The sequence below is a fragment of the Zootermopsis nevadensis genome, unplaced genomic scaffold (assembly GCF_977971745.1).
Source record: "Zootermopsis nevadensis isolate Lab colony 2312 unplaced genomic scaffold, Znev_1.0 Znev_ptg000004l, whole genome shotgun sequence".
In the NCBI taxonomy this organism is placed as follows: Eukaryota; Metazoa; Arthropoda; class Insecta; order Blattodea; family Termopsidae; genus Zootermopsis; species Zootermopsis nevadensis.
This window is the reverse complement of record NW_028259136.1, coordinates 5,964,900-5,980,325: the sequence shown is the minus strand read 5'-3', so window position 1 is coordinate 5,980,325 and position 15,426 is coordinate 5,964,900. Positions and strand designations below refer to the sequence as shown.

At 41.2% G+C, this 15,426-nt stretch overlaps 1 protein-coding gene across 5 annotated transcripts in view; it reads left to right on the top strand.

Annotated features, from left to right (window-relative positions):
* The window catches only part of LOC110828771 (sodium- and chloride-dependent transporter XTRP3), a 66,573-nt gene that overhangs the window by 10,206 nt on the left and 40,941 nt on the right, over positions 1-15,426 (top strand). Inside the window, exon 3 of one of the 5 annotated variants that reach the window (XM_087342988.1) lies at positions 268-649. The exons of 1 other annotated variant lie outside the window; for it this stretch is intronic. In XM_087342988.1, the coding sequence (XP_087199114.1) occupies positions 535-649 (115 nt within the window). In that variant the 5' untranslated portion in view covers positions 268-534. Of the gene's footprint in view, positions 1-267; positions 650-2,587; positions 3,435-15,426 lie in introns of those variants that run through there. 3 more of the 5 variants (XM_087342986.1, XM_087342987.1, XM_022061783.2) reach the window with 3 other exon arrangements.

The following is a 15,426-nucleotide window of genomic DNA, read 5'->3' as shown; positions in this document are numbered from 1 at the left end:
CTCGGATCACGAACAAATTTTCCGAACACAAAGCGTCTCGGATTACGTACTGTGTCTCAAGTTACGAACACGCAAGCCGTCAACATCGTGGAGCGATAAGCTGGGAGTATCAGCGTCGGCAGTGTTCGTAGAAGAATGATCCAGCATGGGGCCAAAGAAAGACAATGATAGAAGCAAAGTGAAAAGAAAACATGCCAATATCATGATAGATGTTAAGAAAGAAATCATAGCCAAACATGAAATGGTGTTCTTGTCTCTGATCTACAGAAGCAGCTACAAAAGGCGATTGTGAAGGAAATGTCTTCAGAGGAAGAGGAAGGAAGGAAGGGAGGATGTTCCTACTTCTTTGATCCGTGAAATTTGTGCAAAATGGGGTGAGGTGCAAAGTTTCGTGGAACGATAAAGCAGTAGCAAGCCGCAGCATAAACATTTTCAATGATAATGCCATGTGTCACTTTAGAAACATTTTAAAACGTAGACAAAAACAAATCACGCTGGACAACTTTTTAGTGAGACAGAGGCCCAGTGAGTCTGATGCAGAGTCGAGTGGTGCCAAGAGACAGGAAAAAGAAAAATAATCCCCTTCTAAACAATAACATTTCACTTCCTCACCGCCTTCCACTTACGCCGTCAACTCTCCTGCATACAGGTACGGTAAAACCAAATTAAGTTTTTGTCTATATTTGATCTGCTTAGTATTGTGTTTATCTTTTTTGTGATAGATTTAATGGTTTCCATTGATTTTGTGTTAAGAACTTGTGCACAAATTACTGTTGTAAAATTTTAAATAAGCAACCATCTGGGGTCCAGGAACGGATTAATCCATTTTACATTAATTCCTATGGGGAAAATAGTTTCGGTTTACGAACGACCTTCAGGAACGAATTAAGTTCGTGAACCGAGGTTTGACTGTATGTACTTGAAGGGGCTGAGTAAAATCACGAAAACGTATCCGTGACAGCCACCGCTGATAGCTGGACAGGTCTGTATGCAAGTTTCCCCCTTCTTCCCAGTACTTCCATCACTTATTGCGCACAATAGTAAAGCAATTGAAATCTTGAACAAATCTTTAGTAACAAGTTGTTAATGTCTGATAGTTGGAACCAACGTGAATCATTCATTTACGCCTGTAAACTAAATATCCATAGATTATATGAGTGCCTTGCTGTGAATTACCGCCTTTTCGTGCTTCTGATCTGTCAGATTAGTCAGCCAGTCAAAACACCCAGTGTGCCTGAGCGGTGAATTAATGAGCCCCCCTCCCCCTCCCCGATACGAAATGTTTTTCGTCGAACACAAGTGTGCAAGGGCTTTAATAATGTTGAAGTGCCACTCTGAGAACGCTTTGGTTAAGACATCGGTGTTAGATGGTAGTGAATGGTCTGTTTCTTGATTCTGCTGCTTTGCCCCCCCCCCCCCAAACCCTCGGATTAGTCATTTTTTAAGAAGTAATGAAGATTAAATTGATATGTCCTTACCAGGAATCGAACTCTGGTCATACGAACCTTGCCAGTTACCCAATGGTAACTAAATGTGCCTCCTGCTTTAGGAGTAAGTAAGTCGTTTTATTTATCTAAGAACTCCGTATCATTCCTAGAATAAACAGCGATTATTTCCTTGGACAACATTAACCAACTGAAATTTGTAATGGAGACGAGTTGTTTTATTTACGATCGGATTCAGTTTTTAAATATTAGGGTTCTTTAGATGGACTTAGACTTCGTTTCAGATTCTGTTTGCAGAGCCATAAGAATTACGCCTAATTATAAGCGTAGTATTTATCGCTAAGTAGGCATTACTGTGCTATTATAACAAGGTCATTGTTGTGAAATCAACTGCAGATGTATACCCCTTGCGCGCACAAATGTATGTACACTATGAATCATGTCTACCTACTGATTTGAAAGTATCGTATTTTTACGTCTAGAAGTAGCGGTAATCAGCTTCCGTGCTTGTGGATTATTTTACGTTTAGAAAATTTGTTCGCTCAAATTGCGGTTGCGACATTGACCACGTTTCTAAAGACCAAAAGAATAGCCTAGCGTCGTTAATGATAGAGTTACGTAGTCTTGCCGGCTTTTGATTCCAGTGGCGCCACTGTCTTCTCACTTCGACTGTAGTTCAGAAACATTTGTTTTTTTATAAAACGATAGTGAATAATCATTCGTTTATTAATCGTTTGGGCCAAAACCGAACACATTTTCATGCAGAATAATACCTGTATAAAACAGTGTAATACTTCTATTAAGACGATGGGTAAACATAACACCTCGCCCTTTTTTTGGACATTCTTAAATCACAGAAATCTTACATTCTTGAGGTTGACCCATATACAAACAAGCCTTTGTACTTTATACCACTTTTGTTTAAAGGATGGCAAGCCAGCGTTGTTAGTAAACAAATCCCTACCCTAAATGAAAGGCGTCGAGCACTCAAATCTTGCTTTCACCCCCACTTTTGAGTTTAGGTTAGATTTAGTTTTGGTGCGTCAGAAGAAGAGGGCCGGAGACCATTCACGCATGCGTTAACCCCCACCGTCATGGACTACCTCCCCCCCGCTGACGTAGTTTGTGTGGAGACTGGCGACAGGTTCTACGGTTAGTCGGTTGTGTAGCAAGTTGAAAAGCGGACGGTGTTAGGTCCCGGTTACACACGTTCCCGATGGTGTACTGTTATTCACTGCTGATAATAAAAAAGAATTGTGTATTGTTCCATATTTATCTTTGACAGCTAATAAAGTCTGACTTTTTACTGCATAAATACGAGGGTCGAATTCTACTCTATAGCAATATTCTGTATTTGACGTTAATAAATACAGAAAAATCACGTTAGACGTTTATTTATTAGGTTTTTTTAAGTGTTGATAATCCCTTTTTTGTGCGGTTTAAGAGGTATCGCATGACACTGAAATATATTTTGTTAGGAAACTAGCTGTTAGAAAAGACGTGTTTACTAAAGCGTCGCTGAAGTATATTCAGTTACTTCTTAGCTATCCGCATCAGAACTAGTTTACTGTATCGATAGTGCAGTTTTAGATTCCTGCTATTGGACATGAAATACTGAACAGTGTGCAACCACGTACAGTTATTTATCTGTGTGAACATTCGAATCACTTTTTTAAGACCTCAGACATTATCTTTTAATTACGTTGACAATGGCGGTAGGGAAAGCTGAGTCTCGAAACGGCCACGAGCTGGCACCACTGAACGCCCGCAACAATAGAACCGCAGGTCCTGGTGTCACTATTGTTGTGAGTCCATCGCCACAGGGAGGCGGATCTCACAGGAACAGCATCGTGACGGGAGCTGTCGACGCCACTGAAGATCGTGCGGCCTGGAGCAATAAGATGCAATTCTTCCTGAGTATCATAGGATATTCAGTAGGACTCGGGAATATTTGGAGGTTCCCTTATCTCTGTCAACAAAATGGGGGCGGTGAGTGATATTACTACCAACATTAAAAAAGAACAAGAATTTAAGGCATAGGCGTCCCTAGAGTAAAGAGCGTGTTCCTGTCTTTGTTCTGAGACTTCATTGACGACGCACTTAAATACTGTTTATGTTACATTTCTAATTCTTGGTCGCTTAAGGTGTCTGTGCGCTCGAAATATGTTGTGCGCCCCCACCTCCTCGAATTGCGGGGCTCGGGGCGAAGGGATGTTCACTCGTTCATTGGCATACATGTTCATTTGTTGAAGATAAAAGGCTTGTTATTGCAGGTGCTAACCGGAATCACTTTTTCTTGTTTTTCGTTTCGTATTCATCAAATCGAAAAGTTGCTTTAAATTAGATACAGTTATAGTTGAACGCAGATGTTGTTTCCCGGCTTCCGGCTGGAACTGCTTGCTGTTCGTAGCGCTTAGCGCTGTGGTCGTGGAAGTCAGTTGCGGTCACCGGTGTCAGTGAACACACTGTAGTACGTAGATATCGTGTGTCAGTTTTTAGACGGTGAACCGCTTTTGAGATAGTTAAAGAATTATGGTGAAATAAATTCGCTGAACAATGTTTTTTTTAGAAGAAAACCCCCAGTGTTAAGTTTAATTGAAATCCACTGAATATGATGCGATCTCCACATTACGCATTAATTTTATGCAAAGAATGCACAAAAATATGTTTAATTTTTACAATTTTTTTTGCGTCATCTGTCCGTATGTTGTCTACAAAGTTACTGAATGGCATTTTTGTTCAGCTCTGAAGTAACCGGGATTTTTATTTTGGTCAAAATAAAGCGAATAGGACAACGTAATAAAGCTGATACACAAAATTAATTTTCATATTTTTGTTTTAAAGTTTTTGTACGTGGAAAATATTTAACTGTGGGCAATTAACGAATGTTGATGTAATGTACGTAGCCCAAGCTGCTAATTTGATTAGTCTTGCCCGCTAGTGGTTCCACTTTTAGATTAATACCAAGAAAGTATTTCTCATTTATTGATCTGTGTTGCCAATAGTCATCGTTGTTAACAGATTTATGGCATTACCAGTGGCCTAAATACGCACATTTAACTGAACAGCGTAACAGTCATTTAATCAATTATATTTTGTTTATAAATAGGCTATAACAAAAGTTATATGTAAAAATTAGGCCTTTACTTTACATTTTGAACTTTTGTGTTTTATAAAAGGCAAGGAGCTCCCTAGCATAGCTCTGGGACTTTTAGCTTATCAGGAAATTAGTTTGTAAATGCAAAATATTCAGAGATATTTAACCAAGTATCGTTAAGCGTGAAGAATCGAATAGATTTACTATTTGAAGCTCGTCTAAGTATTTAAGAATCTAGTTCTTACCTCAAAGAAAACGCGACACGTCTTATTACAAATATAATTTGGTTAATACTGTTTAGGGGAATAATTTCCCTTAATTTATTCTGAGAATCACAAGAAACCTGTGAATATGCTCTGGCGAGATGCGTAGTTTTTAAATATTAAAGCAGGTAGTATCTGTACTTGCCACCTCCAGTAAAAACAACATCGATACATTTTCCTGCTGTGCTCTGTTTGGAACTGCAATAAAGGCGATGTTTCATTTAAAGATTCTGACCTTCGTCAGTCGTATATATATTTTATTTACAGTTAATCTCGTGTGTGTGAGATTAGGTTTAGAAGGCGATGAAGATGTCAGAATTAGTCTTCTGGGTCGTAAAGCTGTGTGGACTTGTAGGATGATATCGATGTTTCGGATGAATATATTGCTTCCATCTTCAGGGTTGAAGGAGTGTTGTGGACGGTGGTACTTAGTTGTGCAATGTTATGCTAGCCTACCTGCATCCCTCCTGCCAACTCCCGTCGCCATTTTAAGGCGTCAGGATATAAATGAAGCAGACGACACAGTATAAGCAGTCGTGGAATCTCCCTAATATGAAGCAGGAGTGCCAACCACGCGGCTGTGACGTTGGAAGGAGGACTCGCATCGATAAGAATTGCGATCAACTCGAGTCTTTTCTTGAAGAGCACTCGGTGTGTTACAATAGCCGTGTCTAAACGAGCGCTTTGGCACCAGCGCGACATGCTAATTATCCCGAATGGTTGTAACTGTTTGCCAAACAGAAACGTTACGTCAGATGGACGGGTCCGTTTCATTCCGTGCTTACGCGGGGCCTAAGTGATGGTCTGGTACGGAGGGCGGAATGGGAAATAGGGAAATTTTCGTTTTATGATACCTAGAAAACTAACGAAACCTAGCATAACTTTTACGAAATATGTCGCTTTCAGAATTATTCGATTTGGCTAAACACTTGATTTAGATCAGGGGTGGCCAACCCAAATGATCTTTCGGGCCACTTTGGAAATGCATCATAACTCCGCGGGCCACATATAAAATTATATATCCCCATATTAGATTTAGATACACTATAGACATTTTTTTGGAGTGAAAAATTGAAACATAATGAGTTATTATTATTGTGTTTACTATTATTCTGACATGTAAACATGGATAATATAATAATAATGATACTAAGCGTACATTGTAAAGAAATATATAGCACTAAAAATTAAATATAAAAAATATATAAATATGAATGAAATAAAAATAATGAAATCATTAAAAAATATTTATTTTACTAGTGCGATATTTGTTTCTCCACTCTTTCACTTAGCTTTTGCAAATCGATCTCAAGAATATTATTTTAAAATCAAAGTTAATTTTTTCTCATAATTTCTACAGATAATTTTTGAATATATGGATGCACAAATAATGTATTTTTTTAATACATTGGTTTTCACTACTTTGGCCATTATAAAATAAATATATTTTGTAAAAGTGTGATGAATCTCGCGGGCCGGAAAAATGTTCAAGGCGGGCCACATGCGGCCCGCGGGCCGCGGGTTGGCCACCCCTGATTTAGATCAAACGTGTTTTTTCCTCTTTTACCTGATAAGACTGCTTTTTAGATAAAGTTATCTATTCAATTAGCGTATCTTCAAATGGAGTACAGGATTAGTGATCAATAATTTTTTTTAAGCGGAAACATTTACAGTTCCGCATGTAGAATTGTTATATGTTTTACTGACAGTGCAGAAGAATATTTGCGACTACGAAAAATTCATATTTAATTTTCGGTTTGGCGGGGATGAATATGATATTCTGTACGAACATCAGTTCATGACTCCAGTTTAAGAAACACCAAGCCATTTCCGCTCGCCTACCATATTGCTAATATTGATCGTGGAAATTAAAAGAATACGAATGTAGAACTTCAAGCGTTTCGGCAAACATTGAAGTTACCATCTTCAGAGTTGGACGTTTTTGGAAGCTGTTCATTCCCGAAAACCGAAGTTGTACATTGAGCTCCAGGCGTGGAAACATAAGGACACGAAGAGAATGCGAATTTGTCCTTGTCTCCAGAGTCGCAACGTTTGTTTCAAGATTTGTCTGAGGACACGCGCGCGCACACAAAGGTGATCTCGTAAACCTACTTTCTTCACTAGGAAAGGAAAGTAGGCTAAAAAAAAAGGGATGGACAGAGATGGAAGATGCTGAAGTCGAGTTTCAAGAGCTCCAGAAGTTGCGGTGGATCGTAAAACCTGTTCTCGCTTAGTATTGGCTTCTTCAACGAAGTTGCATTTTACTACCAGCGAATTATTCAGTGCCTGTGCTGTGCAGTTCGTTTCTGGATTTCACCAAACAGATTACAACCAGTAACATTGTCCTCCCAGCTACGTTTAGGTCCCCTGGAACGTTTTTCTTTAGGATTTGATGTTTTCACGGCGGTGAGTCTGAAGATTTCTGTCTTCTGGGTTGTTGCGCTGTGTAGTCTGGTCGATGTTTACCGACGTTTCAGAGGTCATACTGCCTCCGTCATAAGGGCGATGAAGATTTCTGTCTTCTGGGTTGTTGCGCTGTGTAGTCTGGTCGATGTTTACCGACGTTTCAGAGGTCATACTGCCTCCGTCATCAGGGCGATGAGTATGAAGATTTCTGTCTTCTGGGTTGTTGCGCTGTGTAGTCTGGTCGATGTTTACCGACGTTTCAGAGGTCATACTGCCTCCGTCATAAGGGCGATGAAGATTTCTGTCTTCTGGGTTGTTGCGCTGTGTAGTCTGGTCGATGTTTACCAACGCTTCAGAGGTCATACTGCCTCCATCATCAGGGCGATGAGTATGAAGATTTCTGTCTTCTGGGTAGTTGCGCTGTGTAGTCTGGTCGATGTTTACCAACGTTTCAGAGGTCATACTGCCTCCATCATCAGGGCGATGAGTATGAAGATTTCTGTCTTCTGGGTAGTTGCGCTGTGTAGTCTGGTAGATGTTAACCGACGTTTCAGAGGTCATACTGCCTCCATCATCAGGGCGATGAGTATGAAGATTTCTGTCTTCTGGGTTGTTGCGCCTTGTAGTATGGTAGATGTTTACCAACGTTTCAAAGGTCATTGCTGCCTCCATCGTCAGGGCGATGATGGAGGCAGCAATGACATCTGAAACGTCGGTCAGACTACACGGCGTTACAACCCAGAAGACAGCCATCTTATTTTCTTCTGTTTCCATCTGATGTCTTGTATAAGTGACTGGACGACTGGGTTTCGATTCCCTGTAGGGCATTAAGCATTTCTTTCACGTCCGGAACAGGCGACGGGGGCCCGTTTTTCCTCCAGCGATTGTTTCCTTTTTAGGGTAAGAAATCGAAGCGTCAATGTAAGGCCGGGGTACTGAATGCACAGAACCACACAGTCTCCGGTGATGCGTGTAATCTGTGCAGTGGCTACGTCGTCTCACGTTGTGACAGGGCATGGAAATCTGTGTCAGCGGCGCGTAGTGTGCAAACTGATCACCGTAACTTTTCCAAGGATTTTATTGTTCACGAAAATGTTTGTCTCCAGATACGTAGGATCTACGTCCGCCGCTACGTCAACGGTGTATTAAAAATTATGTTCGTCGTCTGAAAGAGTTGCTCTTAGCCGTATGATATGGCGAAAATTTGTGAAGTAAATTGTTCCTCTACGAAAGAGAATAGTCCTCGTAAATCCATCTTATTCGAAATTGTGTTGTTTAACTATGCAACGCTGCTGCTAGTTTAAATACAGTAGGCGGGACTAAAGTGTGTGTTTCGTCTACGTCACTAGCTTGCGTGTAGAAGGAAAAACGCAAATACGATGTAAACCAAAGACATTACCGACACGGGAAATGAGACAGGGAGCTACAGACTGGTGCCACCGGGAAACAGAGTTTTATTGTGTGGACAGTATTTTCTACCTCTCGCACCCCTCTGATCCCCTTGTCTATTGCTTTTAACGGGTGTGGAACGCACGGATTCGTCTCGACAAATGTAAATACAACTGCTTCGTTAAGTAGGATTTGAGGTTCTCACTGCGGGTTGTAGCGCCGTGTAGTCTGGTAGAGGTTTACCGTCGTTCGCCTGATGATGGTACCTGCAAGTACCTCTAAAACGTCGGTAGACTTCTATACTAAACTACACGGCGAAATAGCCCAGAAGACAGCCGTCATCTGTTTTATTCTGTTAAAACGTTTTAATATTATCTCCCATGGGACAGAAGAAATTCAGTACTTCCCGTATTTATCAGACAGTGAATGGACGAAGGGGGGTGATGGTCCAGATTTATTTATGCCATATACACAAACTTGAAAGTGGTGAAGGTCGAAGACTTAACTGGTTGATGGTTGCAGCGACATCCTGAGGCTTAAAAAAGTCTTGGCTTGCAGCCGAAACTTATTCCCATTCAGAAATTCTGTGTAGGCCTTTACTTTATAAATACACGCCACTGCGTCACGAGTAAATTTACGACGCAGTGAGAATGTAATACCTTTTTTTTTGTGGCATTCCTAATAAGGGACTGAGTACCTGTAAGTTTTTGATTTCGTTTTAGGAAAGATTGGTTTGTGATATCATGATATCCGTTTGTGTGTCTTCCTGTCCTAAAGCATTCGAAGAAATTGACGGAGTTTAATTAAAACTGGACTGAGGCTACCACACACTCGAACTTTTTAAATTTTTCCCCATTGGTCGTGCTAAATTGTGGGATGGGAGGAGTTCTGTTGTAGTGGCATGACATTTTCTGTGGTAATAGATATTTTATAAAAAATAAATTTAGTAAACAATATTTATTGCACGTGAAGTGTGAATAATAACATGATGGCCCGCAGAATATTACCTGCTTTGTGGGTGATGTTACTTTTTTTGTGAAATATTATAAGAAACTTTGTGCGGGTAATGAATTTTTATCTGTTCTCTATTTATCAACAATTTCAGTAGATTATTGATTTATAGGTTAATTAAATAATAAATTGGAGAGGATACGGCCTGATTTAAAGTAGGTGTTGGTACTTGTTCGGATGGACTGAGGAAAACCAAGCTAAATATGTGCCGGGGTAGCTGGTCTTTGGGCCGAGAGCTTAACAAGGTAACTCCAAAATACGAAGCAGGCGTGCCAGCGACTCAACCGCGAGTTAAAAATCTATCTTTTCCATAACATGACGAGATGAATCATACATTTTAACTTGGTGCTACCCCGTGCCTTTGCTGATGAAGAAATACATGTGTGACCTCTAGCAAGCTTCAAAATCTAATCGATACCACATGCAGAGTTAACGTGCATGGCCATGAATTAGAGGTAGTGAAACCAGATATTTTCCTTTCACTTTCACTTTCCGTAAGACTTGAGGCATGATGCAGACCTCCATCAACTTTTATACAATGGTATCATGCAACTTAGCCACAGGCTACGACAATGCATCACTTTTAAAACCTGTTCAGATATAATTCTGAAATGTTGATGACCCCCAGACTATAACGGACTGGGCGGTGGAATCCTGCGATAGCAATTTGCTGTACTTACAGAGTGTCCCGTAAGCCCTCCCTTTTGCAGCCATGTAAACTGTGTATCCCCTTAACTGCTCGTTGCACGTGAAAAATTCCGACACTAGAGATTGGGAACACATTTGTAACATTTTTTTTTTTCGCTTTTAACATTTTAACTTAATAGTCTAGTTCTCTTATGGTGTTGAATTTATGAGACACTCTGTATATGTGAAAATGAAACTTATATTATAATGACATGCAGAGGCTGCTTCTTTTAGCAGCGGTTGATGACGTGGTCAATGCAAGTATTATGATTTACTGCCATAATAATCGATCATTTTTAGCATCGTCTCACCATTGCTGTTTGCTCATCTGTGACTGCCCCAAGAGGTATCTGATAACCCTTATGAAGCTGTATTTTGGATAATAAGTGGGACAGTAAGCGTGTCCCAGTTTAATGACTGCTTTGATTTATTATGACAGCTTCGAGCCGATGCAACATCGCGATTCGTGCCGGCGGGCCTCTCGAGCGCAAGGCTCTCGCAGATCGCAGATCGGCGGACAACATTGTCTGGTAGAATACGTCTGTCTGGAGGTCAGGGCGAAGTTGTATGGCTGGGGTACTGACCGCGCCCTCGTTTTAAATTGCCTTATCTCGGAAGAAGTGGCAAGGTTGTTCCTGGTGCTTGATTAAGTACCGCGTCATTCAGACGAATGGGGCAGTGGACATATGTTGTGTGTACACCAGTGATTCGGATCAGCATGCCCCCATCTTCGTGGTTGAAGTCAGTCGATGGATGAATGCTGTGTAGTGTTGCCGTCCGTAAGATTTGAGGTTTTCTTGGCGGTGTGTCTAGATTGTGTTCTGCTGGGTTCTTGGTCCGTTTAATAGTCTAGTTGTAACCCCAGCGTTTCTGATGAACGTGGCAAATGACCACGATCTATCTGCGCCTGAAAAATAGCCATTGTCGGTCACGCTAGACTGGACTGTCTGTATAACCACGGCTTTCGGGTGAGAGCCATGTCGAATGTTTGGTGTTAACATCAAAACCTGTGGACAAGGATTATTTTCCCTGTTTCGACTTTCATTTCCATGCTTAAGTCCCCTCTCAGGCGTCTAGCCGCATAGCTTCTGAACAGCCATGTTTATGTACGGAATGGATGTGCTTACCCGTGTCCATCCTTGGGCTATGACATGTTTTTATTGGGGGCAGTGAGGAGGGGCTAGAAACTTGGGCCTTTGTATAACCAGACATAACTGAGCTGGCTACCAAAAGGGTGGGCCGAACCTCTCGTTACTGCTCCTTTGTAGGCTCAGGCGCCATCGGCTCCAGTCTTAATAACAGTTCCATGTTAAGGAGGATTGCCACGGAGGTAATATTCCGCTGATCTCTGGTGCGCTTGTCTCCGTCCACGAGTTCGCCCGTTCGTAATTGCCAAAGTGGGGAAGGCGTGACCAAGGTCAGCGCGACATCAGCGTTCGTTCACTCCTCAACGGCGGCGACATTGTCAGTGCGAGGACTCTTTGTCTTCAGGGGACCACTGCACAGTATCCGGCGTTTATTTACAGGAAAACACTAAAACTCTTGTAATCGTGTGTAGTTTATGAAGATGGTTGTCTTCTACGTTGTTGCCCCGTGTATTTCGATAGAGACGTTTCGGAGGTTCTTGCTGTCTCCATCGTCAGGGCGCAGAATCACAGGAAACAGCCGTCTTCATACTCACCGCCCTCAGAGGCTGAAATGCCATGCAATTGGTAAAGTTTTAAGACATTTCAGATACTCACGGGAGTGAGTATGAAGACGCTGTATATCTCGACAGTCAGAGCTCTTACTTTCTGAGTTGTTGAACGTCGAAGGGCCGTTTCAAGTTGACATACCATTTTCGGTGTTTCTTAGGTAAGACGATCAATTTGATGCTCTGTAATCGAAATTACAAGATATTTTGGAGCCACGTGGTTACATCTGCGTTATGGGTAGCGCTGATTGTAGTTGACATCACGAACAAGGACGCCGTAGTTAGCATAGATTTGGCATGTTAAATTTGGCGGGGCTCAGTTGCAATGTGCTGATTCAGAATTCATTAAACATGTGATCAGAACTAAACGTGACTATTCACTGCATCCCTTGTGCTAATTTGTTCGGTCACTGCTCCGTGGCAGTGTTGAGACTAAATTACCACCAGCCGTAGGAATAACAGCGTCATTTAGAATGTGCCATGGAAGCCTCAGAAACACGTTCCATGTTTATATTCACCGAGGGTTGTGAGTGACCATAACACCTACAGCGTGCATTCCATACCCTGACATTTACTGTTTTTGAAGGCAATTTCCTCCTACGTACGAAAACGGTGAGTAAAAGCGAAGACGACGATGAAACGCAGAATTCTCATTTCGACTGAATGAAGGATGAAAAATCTACAGAACAAATCTTGACGCCTGTGAATTGCATTTCAACAGTCCCGCAGGACAGACGTGTAGGAGAAGTTGCCGCATTGTCTCGGCGTAAGCGAGTTTCAGTTGATTTGTACACACAATCATAATAACACGTTCTGTTGTGATTACTCCTGGCCTCGTGACTGCGTAATAATAGGGATATGCAGAGGTCACTTTAGCTTCTAATCTAACAGGAATAATTGTATTGTGATTATTGTTCGCATTAATACCATAAATACAAGCCAGAAGGCGTAGATAGAACAGGAAAGAAGATACGATTATCTTATGTCTGGATCTAAAACATCGCAAAACTCCAGTCCTTACCTCAAAGAAAACGCTTCACCGTTACATGGATCAACTGGCAACTAACCATTCGACGTAGTTCTGTTGACTTTGCCCGCCTGTGTAAGGCAAGCTAGAGAAGTTTTGCACGTGGTTCGATAATTACTTAACGACGGGAAATACAAGCTATCCGTTTCATTATCGTGTAGTGAGCTCGTGCGTCATCTCATAAATCCTTAAAAGCCAGGAAATGCGGGCGGTTGCGAGATAGAGTCGCCAGACACCGACAATCCCTAACTGAAGGTTATGCAGAATAGCCTGTTTAATTGTTTGCTTCTGAATTTATCATCTTCACAACTAAAGGCGATGGAAATAATCATAATTACGTAATAACTTTGATTATGATACAATGGAATGAAGTTTGTCGTGTCTCAAGTTTATTTAAACTCATACGTACGAAATTTTTGAAACACCTTGGCGTTGCGTAAGAAAATGGTGTACTTTGACGAAGGTAGTTTCGTCATACCTTGTGTAAGCAACTTAACAGAAGCAAAGTTCCGTGTGTGTCACAGGGTCTTCCTGTGTTATAACTACTAACAATTTAAATAAAACGACAAAGTATGTGTGTATGATTATAAACTTTATTATTATTTATGGTGTGCTATTTATAATAAATATCTAATCAGCAAAAATATTTCATTGTCTGGCAGCCATCTTAATTAATTATAAAACCCACCTATGCAGTTTATCGTGGCTGGAATGCATGCGTTCAGGAATTCTGATTGGATGAAAACTAAAAAAACTTCCATTATTAGTGCACACAGCGATAATGCGTTTCCTTCGTATTTCCTAAAGAATTCTTACTCTTGATACAGAAAGTTCTACATTTTAAAAACTCATTCATCCCATGTCTTGGTTAGGGTATTCATACTTAGGTTTTATACCGAGAAGGGTATTAGAATTGACATTTAGAGAAAAGAGACGCACGGACGTCCCAGAATAAAATGGCTCAGCTAGTCAGCAGACAACGAAGAGATGGAAGAACTCTTAAGTCAAAACGTAAGACTTACGCACCATCGACCCATATGAAATGGAAACAGAAGAAGGAATATTAAGGTTTTTCACTCGATACGTTAAACAACAGATGACAGTGGCCCGATTTGATGAATTGTGTGTGAACGAGAGATCTTGTATCTTGGGGTGACGTATTTTAAGATTATCGATATATCAAGCAAATTTCATATTTTACTTGTCTATGACGTAAAATTCAGTAAAACGAATACGTTCCCGAAGATTGGCCGTGTGTGCCAACGTTCGTGGGTTCGAAGTGTTAATTTATAATTATGTCAGCGATAGGTGACGATACAGATTTAATTAAACTTCTATTTGAGCTCTGAATTTCGTATTCGGAGGAGATAAATTATTAATTATTAGTCATACACGTTTATCTGTGCGGACTACTAAAATGTAGTTACTACGCGGTGCATCGATTCACGTATGCAAATATAGCGAAGTCTAATGTTACAGTCCATGTAATACTAAGCGCAGAGCCGGTCAAGGGGTCGTCGCAACTCACTTCTCGTATTGATTTTCCTGGTCTCTGTGTGTGTCGTTGCCCTAGTTGGAACGGTATCAGTGCCGTGGTCCCACTGTTTCATTTTACTTTGCATCATGCTGTAGCAGACGTACGAGAGATGTTTAAAAAATATTAAGAATAATATTTTAAAACATATCGCCCTGATGATGGAGGCAGCAAGGACCTCCGAAACGTCGGCAGACTTCTACCAGACTGCACGGCGCAACAACCCAGACTCACCGCCGTGGAAACCTCAAATCCTTCATACGAAGCCTGCTTGCTGTTGGTCACTCTTCTGAGCCATTGAAAGTGTCATCGTGTTTCGAGTTAATTTCTTTCGGCCCATCCGAGTTTAAATTTTACAGATCGAGTTTTGGAGTCCAGGCTCTTGTTCTCTCGCACGAGGCACTTTCTCTACGTGTCTGAACATGGAATATGGCGCAAGGCTATCGCTGATCGCTCATAATAGTAGCTTTCGAAGAAAAGCTGAATCATACGTAACACAAACTAACGAAGGGACAGACAGAATCGAGCCTTAATGCGAATGATCTCGCAAACCCGCTCCCAGGCAAAGGTGAACCTGACTCCCAGAAGTGCAAGGTGCTGCAGGTTTGAGCAAAGTGCCAAACAAGCGCTAGGTGGCGTTTTTTTTTTTGGTTCGACACTGGATATAAGCGAATTCACCCTTTGTCCAACTTCCGCCTGCGACTTCCAGCACATTCCGTAGCAGTCATGAATTTTTTTCCATCCAAGATTTTGGATGTGTGTCATTTTGAGTGTACATGCCCTCATAAACCACATTACCTTCATCTTTGCGTTATCGCGGATCTAAACACACGTCCACTCCTCTTCAGACCTGAGATTGATATGTGGCAAGCTT